Raw genomic sequence first — 26117 nt, 5'->3', positions numbered from 1 at the left:
TGCTCTAACGTATTTGAAGCAGCCATTTGTAAATGTGATTCTCAATAAAATAGAGAGATACGACTCATACTAATATAATCAAATATTGATATTGTAAGCTTTTGCAAGCAAAAGCCGGCTTAAACCTTTCAAAATATTCAACATATTTGCACAATTTAGAAGACGTATTTGGTGTGTAATAATTGTTGCTTGTGTATATAAACAACTTGGGCTCTACTTTGATAGTATAATGACAAATATGTGTACTTTGCTTTGTATATTGAACAATTAATGGTTTCTCACGAGAGCCGATACGTTTCTTTCAATTTTCCATTCTTTGCTTACATGGTGTGATGAATCAATAGACTGATTATCAGTACAACTTTCATTTACATATAAAAAATAACCCAAAATATGTTTGCAAGATTAGTAGCTCCAATTGTATATAGGGCACATCTTCAAACTTACACTCGTAGCAACATTTCGGGCATGTGATAATCCTCTGCTATCTCCTCTCCTGTGCCTGTGTGTGGAGGAGGAGACAGGGCAAGCCACCAATGAAGTGGCGCCGACATCCTGGCTGAGAGATGAACTGCTCTCGCAGGTACGTTTATGAGGGGGTTCTTCGGAAAGCGGGGACAGTAGTGGAGGAAGGAGCTTCTCATCTTGCCGCCGGGACTGTTTCCTGTTTAGAGATCTATAGAACACACACACACGCACACACTTAAAAATGCAAGCAATTTACAGTGAACCGTGAATTGAGCTTTTCGCGCTGTAACATATTCAGTTTTGTGCAATATGACAGCTGTGTATTGATAGTCTCAAGCAAACAGCCAAGAATAAGGAGTATGAGCTACTCATGTTAAGCAGCCTGATATTTACATTGTGAGGTTTTTGGTGCTTCTGGATCTGAAGCAAAAAAAAAAAAAAAAAAAAACAGGATCTGAACAGGATTAACGTTCTGTGGAATCAAATGAAAACCGATACAGTATAAAGTGTTTTGTCTCATCTGCTGTTTAACGTGAGCTACAAACATTTTGATGTGATAATGTATTTGAACAAGCCTGCTAGTAGGGGGCTCTCCGATGCCTAACGTGCACCTCATTGCTACGACTTTTCAGAGTTGTGTCGTTGATATAGACCTGTCAGGGGTTTGGCCCATCGGCCAGTGCCGCTTCCCACATAACCACCTATTGAGGGAGAGGAAAGGAAGCGGACAACCATTGCAAACAGGTCTCAAAATAACGAATGGAGGGAAACACTGTGGGTGGTTGCTGTGACATATGAACAACTGTGCATCAGCTGTATTTTTTTATTCTCCCAACTACGGTTGTACCGGTCAGACTGATGGGCAATCAGATACTGGGACACAGCTCATTGTTACTGGGGCATGTGGAAAAAAAGGGGTCTGGCTACACCTATGGATATAAGAAAAGGCATACATTTTATTTGTATTTTGTGGTCTCTAGAAACATGACTTTTACAGCAGACACCAACTTTCTGTGCTGTGCATATTATGTTGACAGACTTCATTTGGAGTTGAATGATAGTTTTGAAAGTTAAAGTGGTCCTTTGTTTTCCTTTCCTGATAGACCACAGATGATTAAACCCTCAGTTGTTATTGTAGCTCCTGTGACTCATATTGTTTGCAACACCATAGATAATATTTTTTATGTTTTTCCTCTCCCTAGAAGCTCTGGGGGGGTTGATGCAATGCAAGAGTTGCTGAGCTCGCAGAACAGCACCGCAGGCCTAGACATTAGTGATAATATACAAAACCTGGGAGACAAAACTAATTAGTGGCTGAGTGTGTGAGAGTGTGTGTGTGCGTTTGTCTGTGTGGTATGGCTATGCTTGTGTACAGAATATTGGATGCTAGTAAAGTGCATGACGACGCTAATATGCAGATGTTTGTGTGTTGTTTCTAAATGAATGCTGCTATGTGTGTATTTTCCAGAGATCTCATTCATTTTGACAACTACAGCACATTATATCTGCCGAATATTCTTCTGCAGTTTATGGAATGCTACTTGGCCAGTTGTGTGTATTTCCGCCTTTCGAAATTGCAAAGCTGCTTCTGCAAAACTCTCATTTTCAGCCATTAATTTATAGCGTCATGATTTCACCGACTGAGCGGTGATGATCTGTCAAAAGTCACAGATTAGAAAATGGTGAAAGGCTCTGAGTCGAGTAATCACATCAGCCAGTTTACAGCTACTATAAAAAGCCTCTTGGGTGAAATACAAACGATCTACACACTGAGGCGTCTGGGGCACAATGTCGAGGGTTCAACTCCAGGCCACCTCGACTTTCTCTCCCTTCTCCCTTGCAATATAATCTGCGATTGTGAAGAGATGCTTAGTAAATCTCACTAGACGCCACGTTGACTTTTATGCAACGAGACAGTAAGCCTCATCTGTTTTCAGAAATTCACAGAGGGCATCGTATGTCATTAGTGTCGCGCTGAAATGTGTACTCCCCATTGCTTTCATTAATATTCAATTTAATTTAAATCTCACCATAGTTTAGGGTTTTAAGGAAACTTTACATGAGGATCTTCTTGAAACTTTCATCATCTTTGGTGGTGAGTTGGGAGTGATGAGCACTTGTCATGAGTTTTAATGCAACTATGGAGCAAAACTGACCAAGGACAATGGAGGCTTTGCCAATTTGACCTCACGCTCTGGAAACGTGAGTCTCTTGATTGTGCCACAAACTGAACATATTGTACACAGGGTTCTAAATTAACACCTTCCAAATTCAGGTAAAAATTAATTTGGGCTGTTTTTACCAGCCAGTTGGACTAGTGATGAATAATGCTTTTGTGTCAGTCAGATATATTCAGGGTTGGGCATCGAGTCTTGAGAGTCATTTGGAGCCTGGACAATTCTCCCAGAAATTTGTTCGCATTTTAAAATATCGTATATAATAATATCAGTGGTGGAAGGTCAAGGCCTTCGAGGCCTTCTCTGCTGGCCTAACATAATCAAGAAATCATGATCATTTTCTTCACATTGATGTCATATTTTATCCTAGTGTTGATTTTTATAGGATAGATAAAGTTTTTATCCAATCAGAATTCAGCTAGCTCATGTTGCAGACTGATTTTATAATACCAGTAGGACACATTATTCCTCAGAGGCCTTCAGATACAATTGTGCGGGCGTCTTTTCCGTGTGAGTGAAGGGGCTCTTACGGTTAGTTGATAGACCGTTTCCATAACCAATCAAATCACAGTACGCCTTCTCCCAGGCCTTACTTTGAAGGTGATGAACACATCTTGTGATTGGATACTCACTTGTGAGGGGGCAGCATTATGCAGAATCAACACACCTGAAATTCCTAACTGCCAACCGTTTGAAAATGTAAAATATATTCTTGCTTTTTTAAACCACAATGGGCGAAATGTGTGGATTTAATTGCAGATACACTAGTGAGGCCATTTTCAAAATGGACCTTTCAAGCAAAGATAGGTCGTCCAACACTCACTCAGTACTGTGTAAGTGTATTTCTGTATATTATTCGTCCAGCCGTAGTGTTATAAATGATGGTAATATGAGGGTTATTTATTTAAGTAGGACTTCTCGTAAAGTCTAGGTGTGAAATGCACGGTCCGCCACTGAATAATATAGACTGGTTCAGGAAGTGGATCATGTGTTGAGGAGTGCTCACTGTCAGTACTTACTCCATAGAGTTGTTTTTGTGGTTGTGTATAGGAGAGATACAAGGTGGAAAGAGCTGACAGTCTTTGTCCAATTGTAGCTTTTTATTGCTATTGCCGGACGGCTCCATGTGCTCCAACTGGGAATAGAAAGAAGACAAACAGGAGTTAGAAAGGGCGACAGGGATTGTGCACAAGCAAGAGAAAGTAAATTTATGGCCCGGAGCAGCAGCGGCTAGTCAATAGAAGGTGTAAGGGCTTTGCTCCATCAAGCATAAATATCACAATATCACTTTCCTTCAAGACAAAAAATAAAAGTGAAATAAAAATATTTCAAAATATATCCATCTACTTTTAGATGAGCAGGATAGACAGTATATACAGTGCCTTACAAAAGTATTAGCTCCCTTCAACTGTTTTACGTTTTGCCACATTTCAACCTTCAAACAACAAAATATGAAATATAATTTTTTTGTGAAGAATCAACACAAAGTGGGATCGTAAAATGGAATGAAATTCATGTTATTATTATTATTGTTTTACAAATAAAGAACAAAATTATTCACCCCCTTTTCTCTCAGTGCAGCCATTTGACACCAGAAGTTCCCTTTCCAATTTTGACTTAAATGACTGATGATGATAAAGAGAATCCATCTGTATGTAATCTAGTTACAGAAGAAATGTATCTGCTCTGTCATGGTTTCAGAAGTCTGTTAAAAGAATATTGAGGCGCAGAATCTTGAAGACCGTGGGACACACCAGGCAGGCTCGGGATTAGGATATGATCCATAGCTGTGGTGTCCATGGGACAACTATTAATTGCGCACGGCACAAGTCTGGCCTTTATGGAAGAGTGACAAAAAGAAAAGCCATTTATTATTATTTATTATTATTATTATTATTTATTTATGTATTTACATTATACATTTTTATATTAAGAAAACTATAAAAAGTCCCATTTTAAATTTGCCACACGCCAACCGCGAGACATAACAAACGTGTGGAAGAAGGTGCTGTGGTCAGGTGAGACCAAAATTGAACTTTTGGGTGGCATAAAAGTAACACTTCTTTTAACTCTGAACAAACCATCCCCACTGTCCAACATGGTTGTGGCAGCATCATGGTCTGGTTGTGGCTTTTCTTCAGCAGGGACAGGGAAGGGGATTGGTTGGCTTTAGCCACAGGTGCTTCAACTCAACTGGCAGGTAAAGGAGGTGGTGGGATCGTTGTTCTGTGGCAGGGTTTTTACTTTCTGGACCTGGATTTGCCACATCTGTCCTTGACATAAAGCAAAATATATGATACAATGGTTCAAAACTAAATATATCCAGGTGTTGGAATGGCCAAGTTAAAGTCCAGACCTGAATCCAATTGAGAATCTGTGGAAATATCTAATTACTGCTGTTCACAAACGCTCTCCAACTAACCTGAGCTGGAGCTATTTTGCAAAGACGAGAGGTCAAAAATTTCCCTCTTTTTATGTGCAAAACTGATCATAACACTTGCACTCACAATAGAATCACAGCAAAAATAATACACAAATAAATATTGTATCTTTTTTTTCCACTTCACAATTGTGTTTCACCTGATGTTGATTCTTCACGCCCCAAAAAATCCCATATTTCTATTTATTAATTTGTATATATATATATATATATATATATATATATATATATATATATATATATATGTATATATATATATATATATATATATATATATATTAGGGCTGTCAAAATTAAAGCATTAACTCAGGTGATTAATCCAAAAAAGTTTAACTCAGTTAAATATTTTAACTCAGTTAACTCAGTTTGATTTACTTAAAAAAATATTTGCAAATATTGTGCCATATTAGCTGTCTTTAGCACGTCTCAGAACAAAACACTGTGTTTAAGTTACCACTGGGCCTTGTAAACCAACACTGCTAGAGTGTGGCGCTTGTGGGCAGTTTTGAGAAATGTTTCGGAGAAAAATGCGTGTGAAGATATTTCCATTTAGATCGTATTCAAGAATCAAAGAACGCTATTAGAACAGTCTTTGAATTAAATATACTTCATCTTTGGTGATTTTGCATCAATTCCAAGATATTATTCAAGTAAATATCTGTTATTCGCTTCGCAAAAAATAGTACTTGAGAAATGTGATTAATCACGATTAATCATGGAATTTTTTGTGATCAATTAGTTTAAAAAAAAAAAATCACTTGACAGCACTACACACACAGATCAATTCAATTCCATTTTAACCTTGTGTTTTCTCTTGCTTTTGCTGGTGTGCTTCTCTGTCGGGACCACCAAGCCGCCAGTAGCCTGCCTCCTGTGTTTTCCTCCACTCTCTCCTCTTTCCGTCCTCCCAGACAGCCTTGGAAGACTCTTCTCCTGCACAAGGGGGATGTCCAGGACCCTGAGCCCCTTTTCTCTTCTTTCCGTCACCTTGTCTCTCTCTCCTATTTGGAACCTTTCTCTCTCCTCTCTGTCGACCTGCTTGTCCCTCTCTGCTAATCTACTGCTGTCACACTGCCTCTCTGTGTCGTGCACTAATGGCTCATTTTCTTCATTCTGCTGCTCCCCTTTAGGTAACTTGGGTCTTTCCCTGAGCATTTGGCACTCTCTGTCACCCTGTTTGTGTTTCTCTCTGTCTGACACCGTGGCCCTTTCCCCTGGTCTCTCGCACCCTCTTCCTTCAATTCCATCCAGTTCTATTATTCCCACCCGAGATATTTGACCAAAACCCTGTCCTGGCACCCTGTTAAGCAAGCTCAGGTCAATTTTCACCCATAGATGCTGAGTCTCCTGGTATTCTGGGAGTGGGGAAAGAGGCAAATCTTGTCCCATATTGAAGTGTGGTGACATGGACTCCAGGATCTTGCACGGTGCACCTAACCCTCCAGGGTCAGGAACAGAGGTACCAAATGAAGCACTCATATTGATAATGCTGAGCGTGTTACAGCTAGTACTACTACTCGCTGTGCCACCGCTGCTGATGCTAGCAGTGCTACTATTGAGATTGGCGGTCACACTGCTACCATCTCGGACACAAAATCCCTTCCCTCCAAAGGCTCCCAGACTTCCCATATTGCTGGCCGAGCCAAAACAGGGAAGTGGGGGGGTGTACGTGTTGGACTGAGGCTGAGCGTTAATTGCGGCACGTGTTGACTGAGGCGGCAAAGCAGGGATTTTCATGACTTCCTCTGAATCCGATTGGCATTCTGAAGAGGAGGAGGATGAATCTGTTTCCACAAACTCTCTGGACTTGGGTGTGATTTTGGTACTCGGGCCTCTGTGCTTTCTCTTGTCCTGTGTTTTGACAAAGAGAGCATGAAAAAATTCATCAGGATTAATAATTCTTGTTGCTAAAATAGTTTGCAGCATTCCACAACTGTGCACGGAATAAGACAAAAGATCATGGATGGATAGCACATAAGGCCCCCTTGCTTTTATTGACTTATGTTGCTCTGTATCATCCAATTTCCAAATCACTTAAATTCTAGCATCGATAAAAATGCTGCTCTTGTGTTTCTCCTAGTTGGCACTTCTATACTGTAGTATACCATCTGCTTTACAACGTGGCAAAGAAAACTATAATATATTTTAGCGCATACAATGATGATGATGATATTGCGCAAATAAGACAGACGTGTTTTACTGATCTGTCAAATGAAACATGTTTTGGCTCTCTATTGTTTGAATGTCAGTGACATTCACAGCACACGTGTCACGCGATTGAGCACATGCAAGATGATGTCTGTCACATGCAAATGAAGAGGCAGTGATAACATCTTGCCATGAACAGTTGATAGACTTTACAAATTGTGCCAGTGGACCATGCCGTCCGCAAAACTGATGACTGATTAGTTACTGTTTTGTTAGATGTTGAGGTCATATTTTTATATTTTCATTTGTGGTTGAATTCTGCCAGTTTTTATTCATATTGTTCTCATGTGTTCTCATATTCTTTTTCAAAGGCAACAAAGGCAAAGCCCAAAAGGAAAGTTAGATCATAACACACTGGCAGCAGCGTGTAAAGCGATCGTTAATTCCTGTGTTCCTTTAAAAGTGCTCGTATTGATCTTTGATGAGTCACGTTTACGTCAGGGTTCTTACAAGATTTTCGAGCTTTCATGACTTGATTACTTATATACTTCTAACAATGCAATCTCAATCTCTACGCTTGGCATGCTGCATCTCAAAACAACAATTGAAATAATATTGATGATAATAATAATAGTGCCAATACAGTGAGTGTTTGTTTTAACAATCTACAAAATAAAAATTTTATCTCTTGATCTATTTAATTCTCACACCGTCTTTCAATTAGGCTACAAAACCAGGAAAAATTGATTCGCAATAAATTGGAACCCTATCTGGGGGCTATGAAGATGAGGTGCTCATTGGGTATTATGATCTGACTCTTCTCTCCGCCATTGTTGTTATCAGAAGTGTAAAATGATGACACACACACACACACACGCACGCACGGGCACATAACTAACCTGGCTTACACTGACAGTAGGTATTGGCACAGTGGTTTGCTGTAGTGCGACTGGTTGTGCAACTGCGTTGTTTGAGTTGGTGGAACTGCGAGGTTCTTTCCTGGGAGCTGTTTTCCCACTGGAGCTCTTGGTTCTCGGCCTGGATGTGTTCTGATGCTCCAGGGAGGAAGGAGGGTACAGATCCTTTTCCCGCACTGCAGGGCTATTGACGAGACAGAAATTGTGAGCAAGGATTGCAAACAAAGGACGCAAGACGCTGCACACACACACACACACACACACACACACACAAAAAAAAAAAATGACGGGATTATTCCTCTAAAGAGGATTTTTTTTTTTTTTACATTTGTGTAATTGAAAATGGTAGTTTCCAGTTCACAGCTGTTTTGTTTACGTTGAATGAAAGCAAACCTCAATGCCCTCAAATCGAATAAAAAGTAATAGCTTTACTTAAACAGCATATTCACATCAAAACAAAGGTTTTCCTGTCACGTGGCCATGTGAGGTCACATTGGCAAACCTCAAGTAGCAGAACACAATGTTTGCCCATGTTTGCTATTCTTATTTGAAGTTACTTTTGCAAGTGTATTTAGTTGCCCAAAAAATGACTATTGGTAAAAAAGTAAAGGTTTTCCCTCAATGTGAGTGTACCGTCTTCCCTCCCTCACCTTTGTTGGTTTGATCTGCTCCATGTCTGACTCGGATTATCCTCCACACTGTTCGACCTCTCTGTCCGTCTGGGCTGTTTTTTCCCTGTCGTGGTCCTCCTCGGTGTGGTGACCTCAGGTCCAGACATCAGTCCCGGCGACAGCCTCATCTTTGACCTCTGACCGTCCCCAGATGTCTTCTGGCTGAGTTTAGCCTTCGTTTTCTCCCGGCCTGGGCTGTGAGACGCACATGTTATTGATTTTTCTTTCCTTTTTCTTATGGGTAGCCTATTTAGGGCCAGCATGACAAGTCTTACCATTAATGCCACTAAACCCTAAATCCAAATGCTTTAATACATTTTGTATATGTAACATCTTGATGCAGTTCATACCAGAATGTTCCCCTGGCGTCTTTGTGCTCGACTGCTGGTGCTGTGGGAAGAGAAGCGCCGCTGGACCCACACGGTTTGGTCTTGGCTGCGGCACCAACTCCTGCTGCTTCACTGCGCTGTGAGAACGTTTCCTGACTCTGGGTGCCAGAACCTGGACAGTGGAACATTAGAGCACAGATTAAACCTAGGGAATTAAAGCATCCCTCTCCGACATAGTCACTTAAACATTTGTAGGCATGTTTACCAACCTGCGCCATGATGATCTTGCTGTGGGGGCACCACAGGTTTAGTTTGAGCTTGGACCTTGTTCAACCAGCTGTCCAGCTGCCACTTGTTCGTTGAGGATGGCTCAGGCTGCAAGGTAGCAACAAATATTTCACATAAAGCAGCACATCTGCATCTTCATACAGGCCTATATAATTGGAAAGAAAATGTCAATGAATTTAAAAGCTTGCATCTTGCTTGCAATTAATCAATCAGGCAGCCTTAGATTAAAACAAAAGAAAATGGAGCAGATGAATGGATAATTAAATGACATTGTCCCAACATCAATATTCACAAATACTGCATCCAGTCATATTAATAAAAAACTACAAACAAAATGCCAAATTCTCTCAAAGTCTGACTAAAAGTGTGGTCGTGAGTACCCCTTGGCCAAGATTATCCATCCACCTCACAGGTGTAGCCTATCAAGTTGCTGATGAGACAACATGATTACTGCATAGAGGTATCTTTAAGGCTGCTCTCAATGATACAAAACTGTGAAGATTTATTCTATTGGAGGAGAGATCAGAAAGGCAGCTAATCTGGTGTCACTACAATTTGTAAAAAAAAAACAAACAAAAAAAATAAAATAATAATAAAGTAACAGTATGATAATGCTACATTCATATTTGTACATGGAACAATTGGGAACTATACTCTGCTATGTAGCGTAGTCCGATTATAGCTCCGGCCTTCCTGTGTGGAGTTTGCATGTTCTCCCCGTGCCTGCGCGGGTTTCCTTCGGGTACTCCAGTTTCCTCCCACATTCCAAAAAACATGCATGGCAGGTTGATTGGACACTCTAAATTGCTACTTGGTGTGAGTGTGCGCACGGATGGTTTTTTCTATGTGTGCCCTGCGATTGGCTGGCAACCACTTCAGGGTGTACACCGCCTACTGCCCAAAGATAGCTGGGATAGGCTCCAGCACCCACCGCAACCCTTGTGAGGAGTAGCGGTAGAGATAATGGATGGCTTTCTTGGAATTAATGCAAGTCAGCCTAGTCAGCTCCATGACTAATGAGAAATATTAAAAATAGAACTCAGAATTATGCAGTGAAAACAGGTGGACCAACTAAAGTGCTGTGCATAAAATAAACCCGACATCTACATGAAATAATTTGTTAATAGGACAAGACAAGAAAAAGATAAATGTAACCCACACATGCATGGTCACACTGGAACAATGCCTGTCAATATGTATTGTTGTGTCTTTTACAGCCCATTGTTAACACACGCATGCTTGTCATGGTACCTCAGGGGAGTTGGTCCGGGTGGCCTGGTTATACTCGCTGTCAGTGGAACTGCTCTCTGATTCGTCTGTGTCCGACTCCGAGCTGCTCTCCGATTCACTGCTGCTCCCTGATGCACCACTTTAGAGGACAGAGAGTAGACAGATTTAATCTCCATGTCACAAAGTAGCAAAACAATAGACAGTGCTTGATTCACTTGACACAAGCAAAGCTCATTCATGTCCTCTTCCATCGCTAACAGGGTTACATCCTGATTCGCAAATAGATTCACTCACCCGCTCCTATGTGTGCTGTGTCTACTTTCAATAAACCACCTGCTTGTAAGTCTAGATGATTGTTTACGTCATTCACATAATCCTTTCTGCACTGAAAATGACTCAGTCAATTAATGTCATCTTTTCCTCTGCCATCCTTCATATGAGCCTCTGGGTTGTCATGTCAACCACTACATATTACCCGGTACTGATGTTATCAAGGTTGGAAAAAAAGTATTTCACAAATTCTAACTCAAAACATTTTTCACCCATTACCATAGACAAGTTGCATTGCATCCCACACTCAACCTTTTTACAATTCTGTAAACTCTCCCTCCACTGCATTCATAGCATCTAACTGAAAGGTGTTAGGTGTCAACCCCTTTCTATAACGTCAAATGGATTTGGGTTTTCTTTGAGCTCTGCACATTTCTTATTTCATTAATGTACACAAGACTAAAGTAGCCGAAAAGCATTTTTTGGTTGAAGACTTCATGTCTTTTAAGTGGTATTGAACATTTAGGGAGCAAGTGTTTATGTAAATAAATAAATAACAGTTTAGTGTATAAAAACTTTCATATTAGACAAGCGTTATTTTCATGGGTTAAAAAATAGTACCAACGCTGAGAAAGAATGTGTATGTACAAACGCTTAATGCTTGCTCGGAGTAAACAAACTCACACCAATTTCCAACTAATTGAAATAGCAGTTGTTAAAAACAGTACATTATTCGATTCAATATAGCTTAACTGCCCCAGTATATTTTTTTCTGAAAAAAAAAAAGCGCATAAAGGGTTGGTTGCCAGATAAAGGCAACAAAGATATTTTATTGTTGAAAGGTATTAGTCAGGAGACATATTGTAAACATGACATTACAAAGAACTAGACATTGATTCAACAAGGAAAACATGTGTTTGAAAAAGCTGCCAATGATTAAATGTGAGACAAGTGCTGGTTGTGTACAAAAAATATTTTAAAGGCTGTAAAAAGATTGCGACATACTTGAGGCACCCCATCAGAACGTGATGGACTGGGAGGAAACAAACTGGTATTCATTCTAAGCGATGGGTCCAACCTATTGTGTTCAGCAGCCAATCAAAGGCCCCCATTATATTACATGGGTGGCGACTCAATGTACAGAATGCTGACATGCCTTGCCGGCATCTTTCTGATACAGAGACGCAAAGGAGACAATTACCAGATCAGAAATTTGCCGGATCAATGACTAAGGCATGTGTAACAAATGCAATGCGCTTACTTTGTCACTTGAGGGAATATTAGAAGTTTTTTTTGATGACATTTTATTCGCACGTCTGCTGAAGAAAGTGGTGGTAGGCTTGCAAATTGTGGTCTCTCCGAGGCACTACGGTGCGCAAGCTTTGAACTTGGGTCATTGCATTCTATTAGTTTAACACTAGATAGCACAAAATTCTCCACACTGTCCCTTTAATTTTTAAATTCTAGTTGAGTTTTCTTTCCATATTAGAAGAAAATACATTGCAAACTAATGTGGATTTGGGTTTTCATATAGTTTGAGCTCGACATATTTCTAATCTCAAATCGGACGAGACATTATCCACTTCATACAGTAGTTGCCTCAACCAACATTAAGCATTGATGGAAAATATAATCACATATCTAGGGATAATTGCTGAAATGCACTCTTTTGAACCAGTTCAATTATCTCTTGCTACTGCTTAGGCTGGTTCATCCGTCCTTCCACAATCCTTTGAAATGGTCTCCTAGCGGCAACACAACCGCTGACACTACTGGAGAACACACAAACACACACGCGCGCAGAAATAGCAAAAGTGTGTATGTGTCCATGGGTATATGTGTAATTTCAGTCCAAGGCTGCCGTCACAGCAGGCACCAATCTGTGTGAGCAGTCAAGCAGCAAATCCATCAACTGTTCCTCAGGCAACACACGCGCGCATGCACACACACATATATGCACGCATGCAGGAATTGTGATTTCTTCTATCATTTCTCATCTCCTCTCGTCTTCTCTCGCTCCTGCTTTTCTCTTTCAATTGTAATACATTTTCCTCTCAGTTTTCACTATTAGTGTCGCATGGTGTGTGACTCCTCCACAGTTGTATTGTTCTCAGCCGAAGAATTTAAATCCAACATTTTCTTATTTTAGTTTTGCTCCAAGCTCGGCATCGTGACATTAATTGGGATTTATTTTCTGCAAAATAGAAAGAAAAAAATGCTTAACTGGCAGATGAGATAATCTACTCATTCATATCATTTTAAATTTGGCTCCTGTATTAATTCGCTCATTTGCATTATAAACTAACACACGGGATTTGAACATCTGATTTTAATTTGTTTATGAGTGAAGACCTAATTCTCTTTGTTTTTCCGCTTAATACAGTGTGTAAAAAATACATTTGAATGACTCATACATATATTTTTTTGGACACTGATGGCTTATTAACTTAAAAAGAAAAGACACAACTAATCGCTATAAAAGGAAGAAAGACTATTGCAGAAGTGATGAGCCAATTAAGCACAAGAAAAAGAGCATAACTTTCAGAAAAAAAAGCATTTACATTGCTACAAGCAATTTGTGCGTTATGATTTTATAAGACAAAATGCTGCCCTAATTTGATAAAGCTCTTGTATTAATCTCATTTCATGATGTAAGTGGTCATCCTGTTGTGGCAGGCCAGCATCAAATTGAGGAGCAACCAGCATATCACATGGATACCACAAATAGAACATCCCTTAAGTAAGACAAAGAATGGGAGGAGGTCATATGCTGATACTTCTTTTTTTAACTGAAATCAAAGTGAGAAGCTTGTTTTCATTTAAAACGTCCATAGTGTGTCAATTATTTCATATTAATTTAGAGACTGAATAGAATAAATGTGACATCTCAATTGTGTGCAAGTGCAGCACTTTTTATGTGACACAAACCACTGCAGTGTGTGAGCCCAACAGTTATGTAAAGACGGACTGCTTAAGGGTGGAAGCAAGAATTTCTTATTACAAGTCTGTGTTAAAATACATAAATGGTATTTTTGTCTCTCTCTCGTTTTCTTTTTTATAAGCTACAATAAGCAGTAAATTTTGCACAATGGCTGTTGATCCATTTTGTTTTTTGTATAAATAGCATCATGTGAAGTTGAAGGAATGTTGTTTGCTGCTCAATGAGACATTCAGTTGAGCACTCACCAGCCTATTTTATTCTGGCACCATAAACAAGAGGGTTGCAGGAACAAGATGAAAGGAGCTGAATACATGTGTGAAAGTATTACATCTGGCCTCCTTCCCTCCACTCTCCTCAGGAATCAGGCAGGCATCAGCCGTCAAACATAATTTAGCACCGTTGTCTGTGCCAAATTGAAATGCGGCACCAGCTGGTGCAATCTGACAGGCAAGCATTTCACTGGACACCTTAAATACGTCTCCATAATGTCAGCTCTTAAATGAAGACACACTCTCCAGTTCATCCAGGAGCGAATTGGATCACTTTGCCACATTGTGTCCTATTTTATGATGGACTCATTTTCAGACTTCAATACGTGAACCATTGTTGTAGTCCTTGAAGTGGGCTGTACACATATTGATTTTTCACATATTCAAATGTGAGAGAACCCACACGACTACGGGTAACAACTAGCAAGTGTGTGCTTGCTACTCTTATGGTGTGTGCTAGCAAATCACACACACAAAGGTACGTCTCCTCTCCCAAACTAGATGTCTGTCATAGTACTGAGACTGAGCTGTGAAAGGTAGCAGCATGGTGCCACATCATATTCAGACTGCCAAAAAAAAAAAAGAATTACAAAGAAGGAGAAGTAAAAGTAGTACGAGTAGTAGGTGTAGAATAAGAAAATGAAGAAGCTAGGTTTTCAAGTAACAACACCGCGTTTGGAAACTCTTCTTGTCATTTTTGTTGTACCGAATGACTGAATGTAATGACACACGTGACACAAATACTCAACGCAACCAGTTGTGCCCGGCAACAGTGTGAGCTTCAGGTCACTTCCTAATCGGCTATCGTTCCGTTTCATGGAACAATCACGGGGTCTGTGGCTCCTGGTCAAATTGAACTTGAGCAAATACGGAAGGATTTGCGATGTAAATATTGAACAAGATTAACATTTATAATTGTGGGCCCCAGCCGTTTTACAAGAACGAAAAAAATAATAATAATAATCAGCCTTACCCATAACACGGTATAATCAGACGGAATGCGAGGACCATATTTTATTTTGCCACTTCAACTTGAGTCAAAATGGGCATTACATGCAACTGTAGGAAATTCTTCAAGCCAATCAGCAAAAATAGTAAAAATAAGGAAACATTAAATTATTATTATTATTATTATTAAAAGAATAGATTGTATTTACCGGACTATAAGCCACTACTTTTTTCCTAGATTTTTAACCATGCGGCTAATACAACAGTGCGACTTGTCTGTGGATTTTTCTTTCACCGGTAGGGGCGGTCTATAGTTCAGAAAATATGCTAAATATCGCTGGATTTTTTTTCTCTTGGGTCTGTTCTGTATTAATTAGCAAAGTTGTTGCTGTGTTAAAAGGCACTGTTTTTAGAATCTGTTTATGTAGCTTTATATGCATTCACAGTACAAAATCGTTCTGTACATGCAGTAAACAACACATTTTTTTCAACATAGAAAAGTGCGGCTTATAGTCTGGTGCGGCTTGTATATCTTTTCCCCCAAATAGAGTTGCCGCGGCTTATATGCAGGGGGTGCCTTATGGTCCGGAAAACATGGTATGTATGTTTATTGGCATGCATTTAATGACAATACTTCTTTTATTTATTTTCTTTTATTAAGATACAATATTTTTTGTTGGGCAAAGAACTGCAGGTTTAAGGTCTTGCAAGGCCCAGCTCTTGAATGTTCTTTTTTTTTTTTGGGATGTCTTACTCCCAGACCAGACTCCCAAATCATACATGCTAGATTAATTGAGGACAAAATTGCCCAGAGGTATGAATCGTATGGTCTATCTATATGTCTGGCTACCAGTCCAAGGTGTACTCTGCCTCTCGCCCAAAGTCAGCTGGGATATGCTCCAGTTCAACCGTGACCCCAAATGAGGGAAAGCACTATAGGAATGACAAATTAAAACAGATCATTCCACTAACAGCAAATTAGATTACTTGCACGTCATCTGGCGATTACTATCGTGTACTGTCATGCATGAACTATGACTATTGATGTCTTTCTTGCAACTCTCCATATTTATGGGTAATTTATAGAGGCAAATCATTTTGGCATATGTTGTACTGCGTGAAAGAACAAAATGGACTCAAAACATTGTAGTGTTTCAAACGAGATTCTTTTTTTTTTTTTGCTATCAGTAAAAAAATGATTTACAACCCAGAACACTCTGTCTGCCTTTGAGTTGCATAAGAATATATATATCGCCTTTGTCAGATTCTCAGAGTGCAGCCAAGCTTTTGGTATGCGCCTGTTGGTTTGTATGATAAAATCATCCTCAACAAGGGAAATGAAAGCCTCACAGCCTTGACAAAGTGAGCCGTTGCCTTGATATGCCTAATGGGCCTCACACGAACCCCATGATCCTCAAAGGCTGCTGTTAAATGAGTGATAGCGCCACAGATACGTGGATGAAACCTACACACATATACAGTACCATACTTGTGGCCGTTTTAATTGTGGATGGCAAGGAAAGCAATTGTTATGACATGAATATAAATTGCGCTTTGAGTACAAATGATAAGAGCAGGATGATGCTTTTGTTTTAAAATTGCTTTTTATAATGTGGGAGCAAGAAGGCTACTAATTAAAAATAAATCTATAAAAAAAATGCTGATTTGCATTAAGAAGAAAATGTAACTCTTGACAAAGTATCAGTATTTAATACCAAACGTGATTGCATTCCAACCACTCATTTCAGTTGCTGCTGTGCTTTCAAATGATTTCCTGCTCTTTACGCTCTGGCCCATTTCAACATCCTTCATTTAATCTTAATTAATTTCAGAGGAATTTACATCGGCTGTCTTGAATTCAACACACCATAAAGCTATTCAAAAGCTCATGTGATTAAATGTTGATGACTTCAAAAGGGACTTTCATTCCATTTTGAGTTGGGATTATAAATAATGTTGATTTACAAGATGACTCATATGTTGAAGTATATAGCCATAAACGTTATGGATTTCCTTTTCAAGTTCTATTCTGGCGGGCCTTTAGAGGCAGAATGTTTAGCCTTCAATCTAACTCTTGTTTTTGACAGATCATTTTTCCCAATGTAGTTGTCATATGATCTTACAAGCATGCACTACGCTTGATAGTTTGTTCTGTGTTTTTTTTCGATTGTAATTACTTGTTTATTAGACTTATTTGTGTTACTTGTGTAACAACCCTTAGTTTTTAGAGGGCGATCTTCACAGTACATGCCTAATATTTGTGTGAGCAGGATGAATTTGACAAATGGACAAATAGTCGATTCTATTTGGTGTGCACATTATATGAATAACCAAACGAGATGATGTTTACATAAATGTGTGCATTTACAGTGCATTATGATAAGTGTTTTATTCGTTGGGTTTTTGTTTTCATTTGTACTTGTCCAAATGTAGCTCGTTGTCTCGTCAGTTTGTTTGTATTTAGTTCCTTCAGTTGTTTGATTGTTTCTGGAGATGTTGCCGTCACTCGTCATGTACCCTTGTCATGTCATGCTTCCCTTGGCGGTGAGTTTTTTCCTTTCCATTGACTTTCTTTGATACCTTGAATTTTGATTTGCTCTTGTGTCTAATTTGCCTTTTTTATTTTGGAAATTGAATATTTTTTGAGACTGTTAAACTCTCTACCTCCTGCTTCTCTGACCTTGGGTGCTCCAGCTTTTTGCCACCATCACCACGAAAACCCTCAATCCTGACATTATGGGCTCTATTTTCGCGCCCGGCTCAGATATAGCATAAAGTGTGGTATAACTGTGTGCATCGGTGGGAGTTTTCTTTCTTTTGGTATTCCATAGATCCGTGCAGTTATAAAAGGGCATTTGCACCGTTGTGGGAGTGAACAAAGTGGCTTGCTTCTAGGCTAATTGAGGTAGCGCTTCTCAATCCCTTAAAATTTAGCTCAGGAGAGGCTTGTGCTCTATGCGACAGAAGCATGAACTGACTCGCAGGAGTCCATGCAATTGATTGATGCAAACAAATTAAGTTTATAAGGAACTGCAAGAAGCTCTCTGCTTGCAACTGATGGATTGTTGGGCACTGTGAAGTGGACACAAGGAGACCACCTTCCACCCTCATGTGTTCTGTTTGTGACAACCCTCCATCCATACCGAAGGGGGGATTTTGAAAATATATTAAAGATGAGGATAAAAATGATGCGTTCAATGAATTTATTTGCAGAGGGTATAACATTGTGATATTTATGAATAAAATACAGAGACATCCACGACACGTCTACCCAACTCAGAATCTGAATGCCTGAACCTCGATCATATCGAGCAAAATCGTGTTAGCACCTGCACCACAACTTAGACCTGCTTTCAACTGGACTAAAGTTTAGTCTACTTTCTGCCGCAAAATGGTCAGGGACTGATAACAGAAAACACACTTGCTCTGTTTTCCTGGAATGCCCAACACAACGCGGTCTGCCAAATTCATGCGCTGTCTACGAAAACAGAGACCTGCATGTGTGTGTACATAAATGGATAGCCATACAAGTTTACATTCAGTTAATGAGTGGACAGACAAGTGTTTCCCTCATGCGTGTATCTGAGCTGACATAATTTTACATTGTGTTGACATGAATGGGCTGAAGAAATAAAATGTAATCTTCATACAGAATAATGGCCTAATGATTATGAATAACATAAGATTTTGGTGCCCCTTTTGTCAGTGGGACTAAGCAAGCATACAGAGTAACTTGTTTTCCTGTCATTTGAAATGATTTAAATCCAAACAGTTTCATTCCAGGCCTAATAATAGCCATCTGCAGTTATTCTCTGAGGAAATGATTAAAGCCTCCCGGCTACTTGTGTGTTACCGTTCATGATCGTGTTTGCATTATGTCAAATACCCAGCAGGAATAGAAGATACAAAAGACGTTTTCTTCCTTCCGCCAATCACCTCTGCAATAGACTAAATCGATTAGCCTCTGACATCAATGAACTGAGTGGTTTAGAGCCAAATGTAGCAGAATGAGACAGAGAACGATACAGCTTCACAACTACAATTGAAGTCAGCGGTAAACATAGTCTCTTGAATTGGCCAAAGAGCTCTGCGAAAGTAAAAGAGTCGTGATGGTATTTTGGGACGTTTGAGTGAAGATGTGGATGCCATCTGGACTCAGTTCATCTGTCATCAAATCATCTTCCACTTGGCAGAGCTTCCCCCTGCACAGCTGGCTTGACAATCTTCCTCTCTGTCTCTCTTTAAATCAACCTCACACACTTGTGCATGTTATAAGTGTTTTAGCCACCATTTGAGATCCGAGCAAATTGATGGAACTAGCCACTACTCATTCAACGTAGTAATGTACTCTATGCGCAGTACATATTTTCTCCATCCTCAAAGATTATTATTATTCAAATTAATTACCTACTTGTAATACTGTAAACGTAGATAAGATGGTACCTTGTGTATTGAATTCCAAAATTGTTTGTTCATGATAGGGCAAGTAAAAGTGCTTGTGTGTGCCTAGGGCAATGTCGCGGGAAAGGCTTTAATAGTTTTCCATCCACACACTGCAAATCGACCAGTGTTAAAAATTCGGTGATGGTGTTAAAACCAGAATGTCTGTGTTACATTAACACACCACTCAGGTAATGAAATAGCCTGTGTAATCTAAGACGTAACACTGATATGTTGTTGAAAATGGAGTGCCGCCTAGAATTCCTTCCGGACCGTCTATTTGAAATTGAAAGCACAGCCTTGCATAATGACTGAAGTTCACTGGTAGGAGTCGAGACAATTTTCTTCAGCATCATTTTCCTCCTCATTTTGCAAGATGGAATCACACTTCCCATAGGTATGCAAAACTCTCAAATGATGGTAATTGATGACAAAAAGGTTTTGCCTCATGACTTGGTTTTTACTTGAGCCTGGGCTCCTTGTTCACAACACGTTAATCTTTAAGTGATCCCGAAAGCCAAAGTCCGGAGGCTCTAGATGGATAGAAATGTTTTAAAACTGACTTAAGACCAATTTGTATACTCTTGCATTTTAGTTGCAATGCATGTTGGCCTGATTGACTGCTTTTTATTTTGTCCCCCCCCCCCCACTTTCCTGGTTTGGAGAAGGGGCTAGGTGATGACAACCCAACTGGATGTTAGTATACAGATTTTGCTCCGTCTGATCTGGATCAGATCTGCACCGACAGATCTAGACAAGATCTGAGATAGACCACCTACTCAGAGGCACGCTACGGAGATTTCGTCTTGGACCACCTGAGCCGGGTTTTGAGGAGGACCGACCTTTCCGAAGGTATCATCCTGCAGCGTTTCATCTCACTAAACGGATAATAGCCCTCGAGGACTGGAGCTTCCCACCCGTGACTTACACGGTTCAAGTTTGCAGCAACATAAATTCACCGCTGTTTTAAAAAAAGAGCTAAACACTACCTTAACTTGGATAACAACATAAATGAAGTCTTACTGGTTTGAATGCAAGTTCTTGTGAGGAATGCCAATCAAGTAGGACCTTTCAAATTGCTGATTTCAAAGGACTTGCAGCGTTTATTTTCGATAATTTGGGTCAAATTGAGCAATGTTAGGGGCAATCACATTGAAGAGTTCCACTGGAGTCATAATTGTTTTTGTGACATTCCACTTTAGTCTTTGATTAAATGAGCTTTATTACTTGTGCTCATACAAGCTGAACCATTAGTAACAATTGGGACAACATTTAACAATTTGATGAGAAATATAAGAAGCAGAATTAGTTTTTGAACTACAGAAAGAAATACAATTAATATAGGAGGAAAGTTGTCAGAGCAAGATTAAAACAATAGCTGTATATGCAGTATAAATGTGTATATTTAGACATATTTTTTGTGTGTGTGCGTGCAAGTGTGTGTATGAGTGTTTCTGTTGGATATAGCCCATGGATCGCTCGTAGCAACTTCAGTTGCAGCATCCCTGTGGATACATGTCTGTGTGTGTGCCCGCTCTGCTCGGGCTCATTAGCAGCAGCAAAAGTAACACATGGCCTGGGGCACACACAGAAACATGGCACATTCTCTTTTTACCACACACACTTCCACACACACGCACACACACACACAAACTCAGAACACAAGCCTAATTTGTGAAATATTTTCACATTCTTATGCAGTTTGACTTTTTAACGACAGTCATTTCTCTAAGAACATTCATCTCTCATGTAATTTATAATATACATTTTTTTTTCTTTTAGGAATGTGTACACATCTATAAACTAATGTCAATGCACTGCAGACTTTAGTTACCGCAATGTGTTAGCACTGATAATTACATTAACTTCAATGCAACTTTTTGTTTACAGCTTTTAATATTGTATTTTCAATCATTGCTGTAATTTAGTGTTAACCTGAACAATAACAACAGCAGATTTACTTGACCAAAAGTATTGGAATAGTGAGGCCAATATATTTTGGGGAGTTTTAAATCAAGATTGATATGAGACAGAATGTCAAAAACATTTTATTTCCTTGTATTTACCTCTGATTAATACGCAGTTTCAAAGACAGCATTTTGTAATGAAACGTGAAATTAGTGTGAGTAATGAAACATATAAGAATTTTTTTGAAGGGACTAAGTAAAAAACACCTAATATACATCAAAACCTTTATTTGTTTCTTTTGTGATGTTGTTCCAGGCTTTCACTGCAAAAGCAAAACTGAATGCTCTGCAGCAGGGGTCACCAACCTGATGCCCATGAACCACTTGAGTAGCCTGTTCCAAAAATAGCTTATCCATTGATGATTTCCTTAGATTGACCTTTTGTTTTTGTAATTTTTAGCATTTATTGTTTATTTAATTATTATTATTATTATTTTTACTATGCAGTGTTTTTCAGCAAAAGTTCAATTAGTTCAATTCTGAAGAATAGCAAACACAGATATTGGCGGCAACACCAAGGCTTGAGGTGCTTAAGATGAACTCTTTAGTCTTTGAGGTACTGCGAGTAGGGACTAAAGTTGAGCGGACGGAGTGCAAGTGTTCATTTTAGTCAGAGGCGTTCTGACAATATTCAAGCTGACAAAAACCCGAACAGCAACATAACGAGAAACTAATGGGGTACAGGCAGACAGATGTGCAGTGGTTTATGCATGAACCAACAAATAGTGACACCTGCTGCCTTGTGAGGAATGTTTGTGGTGGTGCAAAATGGTGACTGAAGTTTGCGGAGCACACGGCATTGCAGATGTTTCGGATAATTACAGCCACTCTGGTTCCAGATTGCCTGGTGGGGATTATGTTCACAATAACCTTGAAACACTCTGAATTGTAAAAAGTGCATGCGACATAAACAACATTACTGAACAACAGAAGAGCGTGTGTCTCACCTCACGGTTGTCCCTCGGGCTTTGGGCTTGTCGGATACCTGTCAGTAAACGTAGAGACGTATGTTAAATTGTTCTCTATGTCGGTACCATGTCAATATTGGCATGCAAAGATTTACTAATGTGTAGAATGACAAATAATTGATGAAGATTTGCAACTGTGTAGTCTGAGGGATATTTTTCCAGTTGGAAATCTTTGCGGAACCACCAAAGAGGTGTAATTCCTTTGTTATTTTACCCAACGTATGTGTATTTTTTTAATTCTAAATAGGGTTGAGGGCCCAGAACAACAAAGAAGGCCCATAGTCACACCAGAACAAGACAGAGAGAGAGAGAGAGAGATACAGAGAGAGAGAGAAGGATCGTAAACATGGTTTTGGACAATAAAACCTAAGCCAAAATGATTTTCAATGATGGCTATTGAGTCTCGCTAACAATACAAAGACACGCAGAAAAGACATCAAGTTCAAATGAAAAAGCTTTATCAAGAGCCTTTTGAACGGAATTGTGAGTATACTTTAGCATTGTGATGTTACATATCATACACATATTTTCTGTACACAAGACCAATGATGAAGGACACAAGCTTTCACTGTATTTCAGAGTTTTACAGACGGATGCTGAATAAATCCCACATGAATTCAAGTCCATATATGAGGCAGGGTTCAACCTCAGCAAAGCAAAAAGTAGAGGCAGAAACATCATCAGCCACAGGGTTATAGTTAATGTCCCAGGGCAACGTGGGGGTAACAATCACCCTTTGTGCAGCTATTTCACAGAATGGGGTCTTCCGCCATCATATGGGCCCTTCCAACACAGATCACATACTCACATTTCTGGATTGATTGTACAACCTCGTCACAGTGAATCACCAAATGCACCAGATGTAACACACTGTCATCTGGGACAATGCGTCATTCCACCGCTCTGCTCTGGTGCAGAACTGGTTTCAACACCATTCACAGTTTTACAGTGCTGTATGTTTCTCTTTAACCTCAAGTTCTAAAACCAATCAAAGAGATTTTCTCAGCATAGTGGTGGAAGGTTTATAATCTCCGGATCCAGGCTCAGATGTCCCTCATTCAGGCCATGGAGGAGGCTTGTGACCAAATCAATGTCGCAGCTGATGCAATTCTCTGGCCAGAGCCAATTAGGTGAATAGTTGTGTAATAGTTACATTTTTTCTGAATGCTGAAACTCTAGCAGTGATTGTTGTAGCACAACTTCTATTGCAAAACCACTCACAAAGTTTGCAAAACTAAAACTTATATATTTCTATAAGTTTGACATATATATATATATATACACACACACACACACATGCATACATTTATTATAGGTGTTCTGTATCATGTGCGTATGGTTGTCCTAACTAGGTTAGTCCTAACTGGAAATTTCGAGCCCTGTTTTGTAAATCGTGCTGAAGCAAACGTAAAAAATTGTAAAAATTGTGAAGACTACAAGAGATTGTGCGCGCTGACCGATTTGTCAGGGTCACACGCAAATTTCAAGATTGCTCCACCCAAAGTGTGAACATTTCATGAATGTGTCTAGGTGGCACACTGAAGTCGAGGGGAGAATCTGTGCACCCAAAAACGTGTGCAGCAGCATGCTTTTTCTGACGTAAGCACATAAGGGAATATGCCCCGAGGAGCATGTTAGACAAGCATGCTGGTCTCTGTGTGTGCGTTTGTGTGTGTGTGTGCACGTGCGTGGGTGACTGAAACATTGACAAGAAAATTGATGAATAACAAAACACCACAGCGGTGTTAAGAGTAACAAAACCTGATTGAAGTGATTTATTAAAAAATAAATAAATGAACAATTCAACTGTTAATGATCAATTATAAATGAATAATGGTTACAAACAACTGCCAAGTAATTATTTTTTGAACATGCTCAAATTTACTAGGTGTATGCAATCAAGTAAATTCATAATATTAATATTACAGCAATAACACATACTTTAAGCGGAATAATAAAAGTCATCAAACGTTTGCCACGTCATCTGTATCAGTCAATTTTCTACATGGACACTTCCGTTACAACAACAAAACAAAAATAGTTAAATCATTTTACAATGTATTCATCTTCATCTGTTAATTAAAATGAATTCATATTTAGTCTCTTTTCTGTCTCTCAAGGAAGGAGGTGATTAACGGCATCGGTGGTTTTGTGGTTCTGATAGCTTGAATGAGAAACTGCCAGCTCTGTGGTTCAGGGAGATTTGCTGGGTTCATGAAGAGCATCTGTGGGAATATATCCCGCAGGGGTTTAAAAGAACAACACAGGCTGCCATTATTCACTTGATCCACTAAACATGACTGTGGCATGGATGACAAGTCCTTCTACAGCAGATATTAACACTCAAGTAGCAGAATTCGTATATGGTTCAGGGCAGATTGGAATCAAAATCCAATATGTATGGCTTTCTGCCAAGGCAACTGCCACGTAAATGCCTACTGATATGCTACCATATTACTGAAGTAGACACACCTCCCTAACCAACACACAAAAAAAAACATCCCTCATAAACCTAAATAACAGCAAAAGCATCGACAAATATTCAGTAAATACTTTGCTGTACATGTGCAATCACAGCCGTATCAGTAAGTGACTTGAAATGCACATGTAAATAGTCCCAACAAAATTTCATATTGGGATTAAATCAGAATTGTACACTGGGACTGGAGTGTAAATCCATTTTAAGGCCTTTTTTAATTACACGGCACTGCAAAGTGCACCGTTGATCAACCCATTCATTCATCATCACCACTCTCAACAAGAACACAAAGTTTCATTAAATCAATATTTGCATTGTTAAAATCTTCATATTTTTGGGTGATTTGGCATGGATTGACAGACAACATAGTTACTTCCTAGGCTACTTCTTACCAAATAAAGAAGTTACCATCAGAATCTCTTCCGGAATGATGTCAACACAGGACTGCTTAGTATCCCTAAAGAGTACATCATAGAAGATTAAGATCTGGAAGGAGCAAGGGCCCCCTTCTCGGAAGAGAAGGCTAGAGGCAGAACTAAAGGTGACATGGTGACAAGCCTCCTAACCCAGCAAAGCAAATGTGTCAAACCTTGAAAGAATTGCTCAATAAATACAGAAATATGTCCAAAGATTAGGTACTTGAGCGTGCCAAGCAAAGACTCGCAGCCTTGGCTATCCACCTGAAGACACAAGACAGGTGGAGTATGGACATGATGTTCTCCAACAACCCAGCTCAGGTCTACTCAGTGGCCAGGTAGCAAGACCAAAAAAGACCCACCAAGAAGAGCACGGAAGGGCATGGCTAATAACACCGGGGGAGTCAAACACTAGCTACTGGAAGTGCAATTGACCAAGACTGTAAAACCTGAAGCACCAACCAGGACATTAGCAGGATTGACTACGAAAGTTTATCCAGCACACATGGATCCTGGAGAGCCTGGAACTACATGACATTAAGAGGATCATAAAGAACCTCCTGTATGCCAAGAACAAGCATGATTGACTCTTTGATTTACCTCACAAGGATATATGACAATGACATCAGTAGAAGGCAGCTTGGCAGATGCGTAGGACAGCAACACATTCATTGTTCACAGGCAAAATAGCAACCACAAAGTGTCAGCTCAAAGGTCAGCCACGTCAAATACTTTTTTCTTTTTTACTAGT

At 39.5% G+C, this 26117-nt stretch overlaps 1 protein-coding gene across 1 annotated transcript in view; it reads right to left on the bottom strand.

Annotated features, from left to right (window-relative positions):
* aff2 (ALF transcription elongation factor 2) overlaps nucleotides 1-26117 on the bottom strand; it is a 139765-nt gene that overhangs the window by 10008 nt on the left and 103640 nt on the right. Inside the window, exons 10-18 of the mRNA XM_088294763.1 lie at nucleotides 22451-22488; nucleotides 10690-10807; nucleotides 9420-9525; nucleotides 9172-9322; nucleotides 8801-9016; nucleotides 8133-8334; nucleotides 5887-6936; nucleotides 3665-3780; nucleotides 448-676 (exon numbers count right to left, since the gene is read on the bottom strand). Of these exons, the coding sequence (XP_088150889.1) occupies nucleotides 448-676; nucleotides 3665-3780; nucleotides 5887-6936; nucleotides 8133-8334; nucleotides 8801-9016; nucleotides 9172-9322; nucleotides 9420-9525; nucleotides 10690-10807; nucleotides 22451-22488 (2226 nt within the window). The remainder of the gene's footprint in view (nucleotides 1-447; nucleotides 677-3664; nucleotides 3781-5886; nucleotides 6937-8132; nucleotides 8335-8800; nucleotides 9017-9171; nucleotides 9323-9419; nucleotides 9526-10689; nucleotides 10808-22450; nucleotides 22489-26117) is intronic.

This window comes from Idiotropiscis lumnitzeri, chromosome 4 (genome assembly GCF_059441095.1).
Source record: "Idiotropiscis lumnitzeri isolate Australia: NSW breed Sydney's pygmy pipehorse chromosome 4, RoL_Ilum_1.0, whole genome shotgun sequence".
Taxonomy (NCBI): domain Eukaryota; kingdom Metazoa; phylum Chordata; class Actinopteri; order Syngnathiformes; family Syngnathidae; genus Idiotropiscis; species Idiotropiscis lumnitzeri.
The sequence above is the reverse complement of the archived record's forward strand: the minus strand, read 5'-3'. Positions and strand labels throughout refer to the sequence as shown.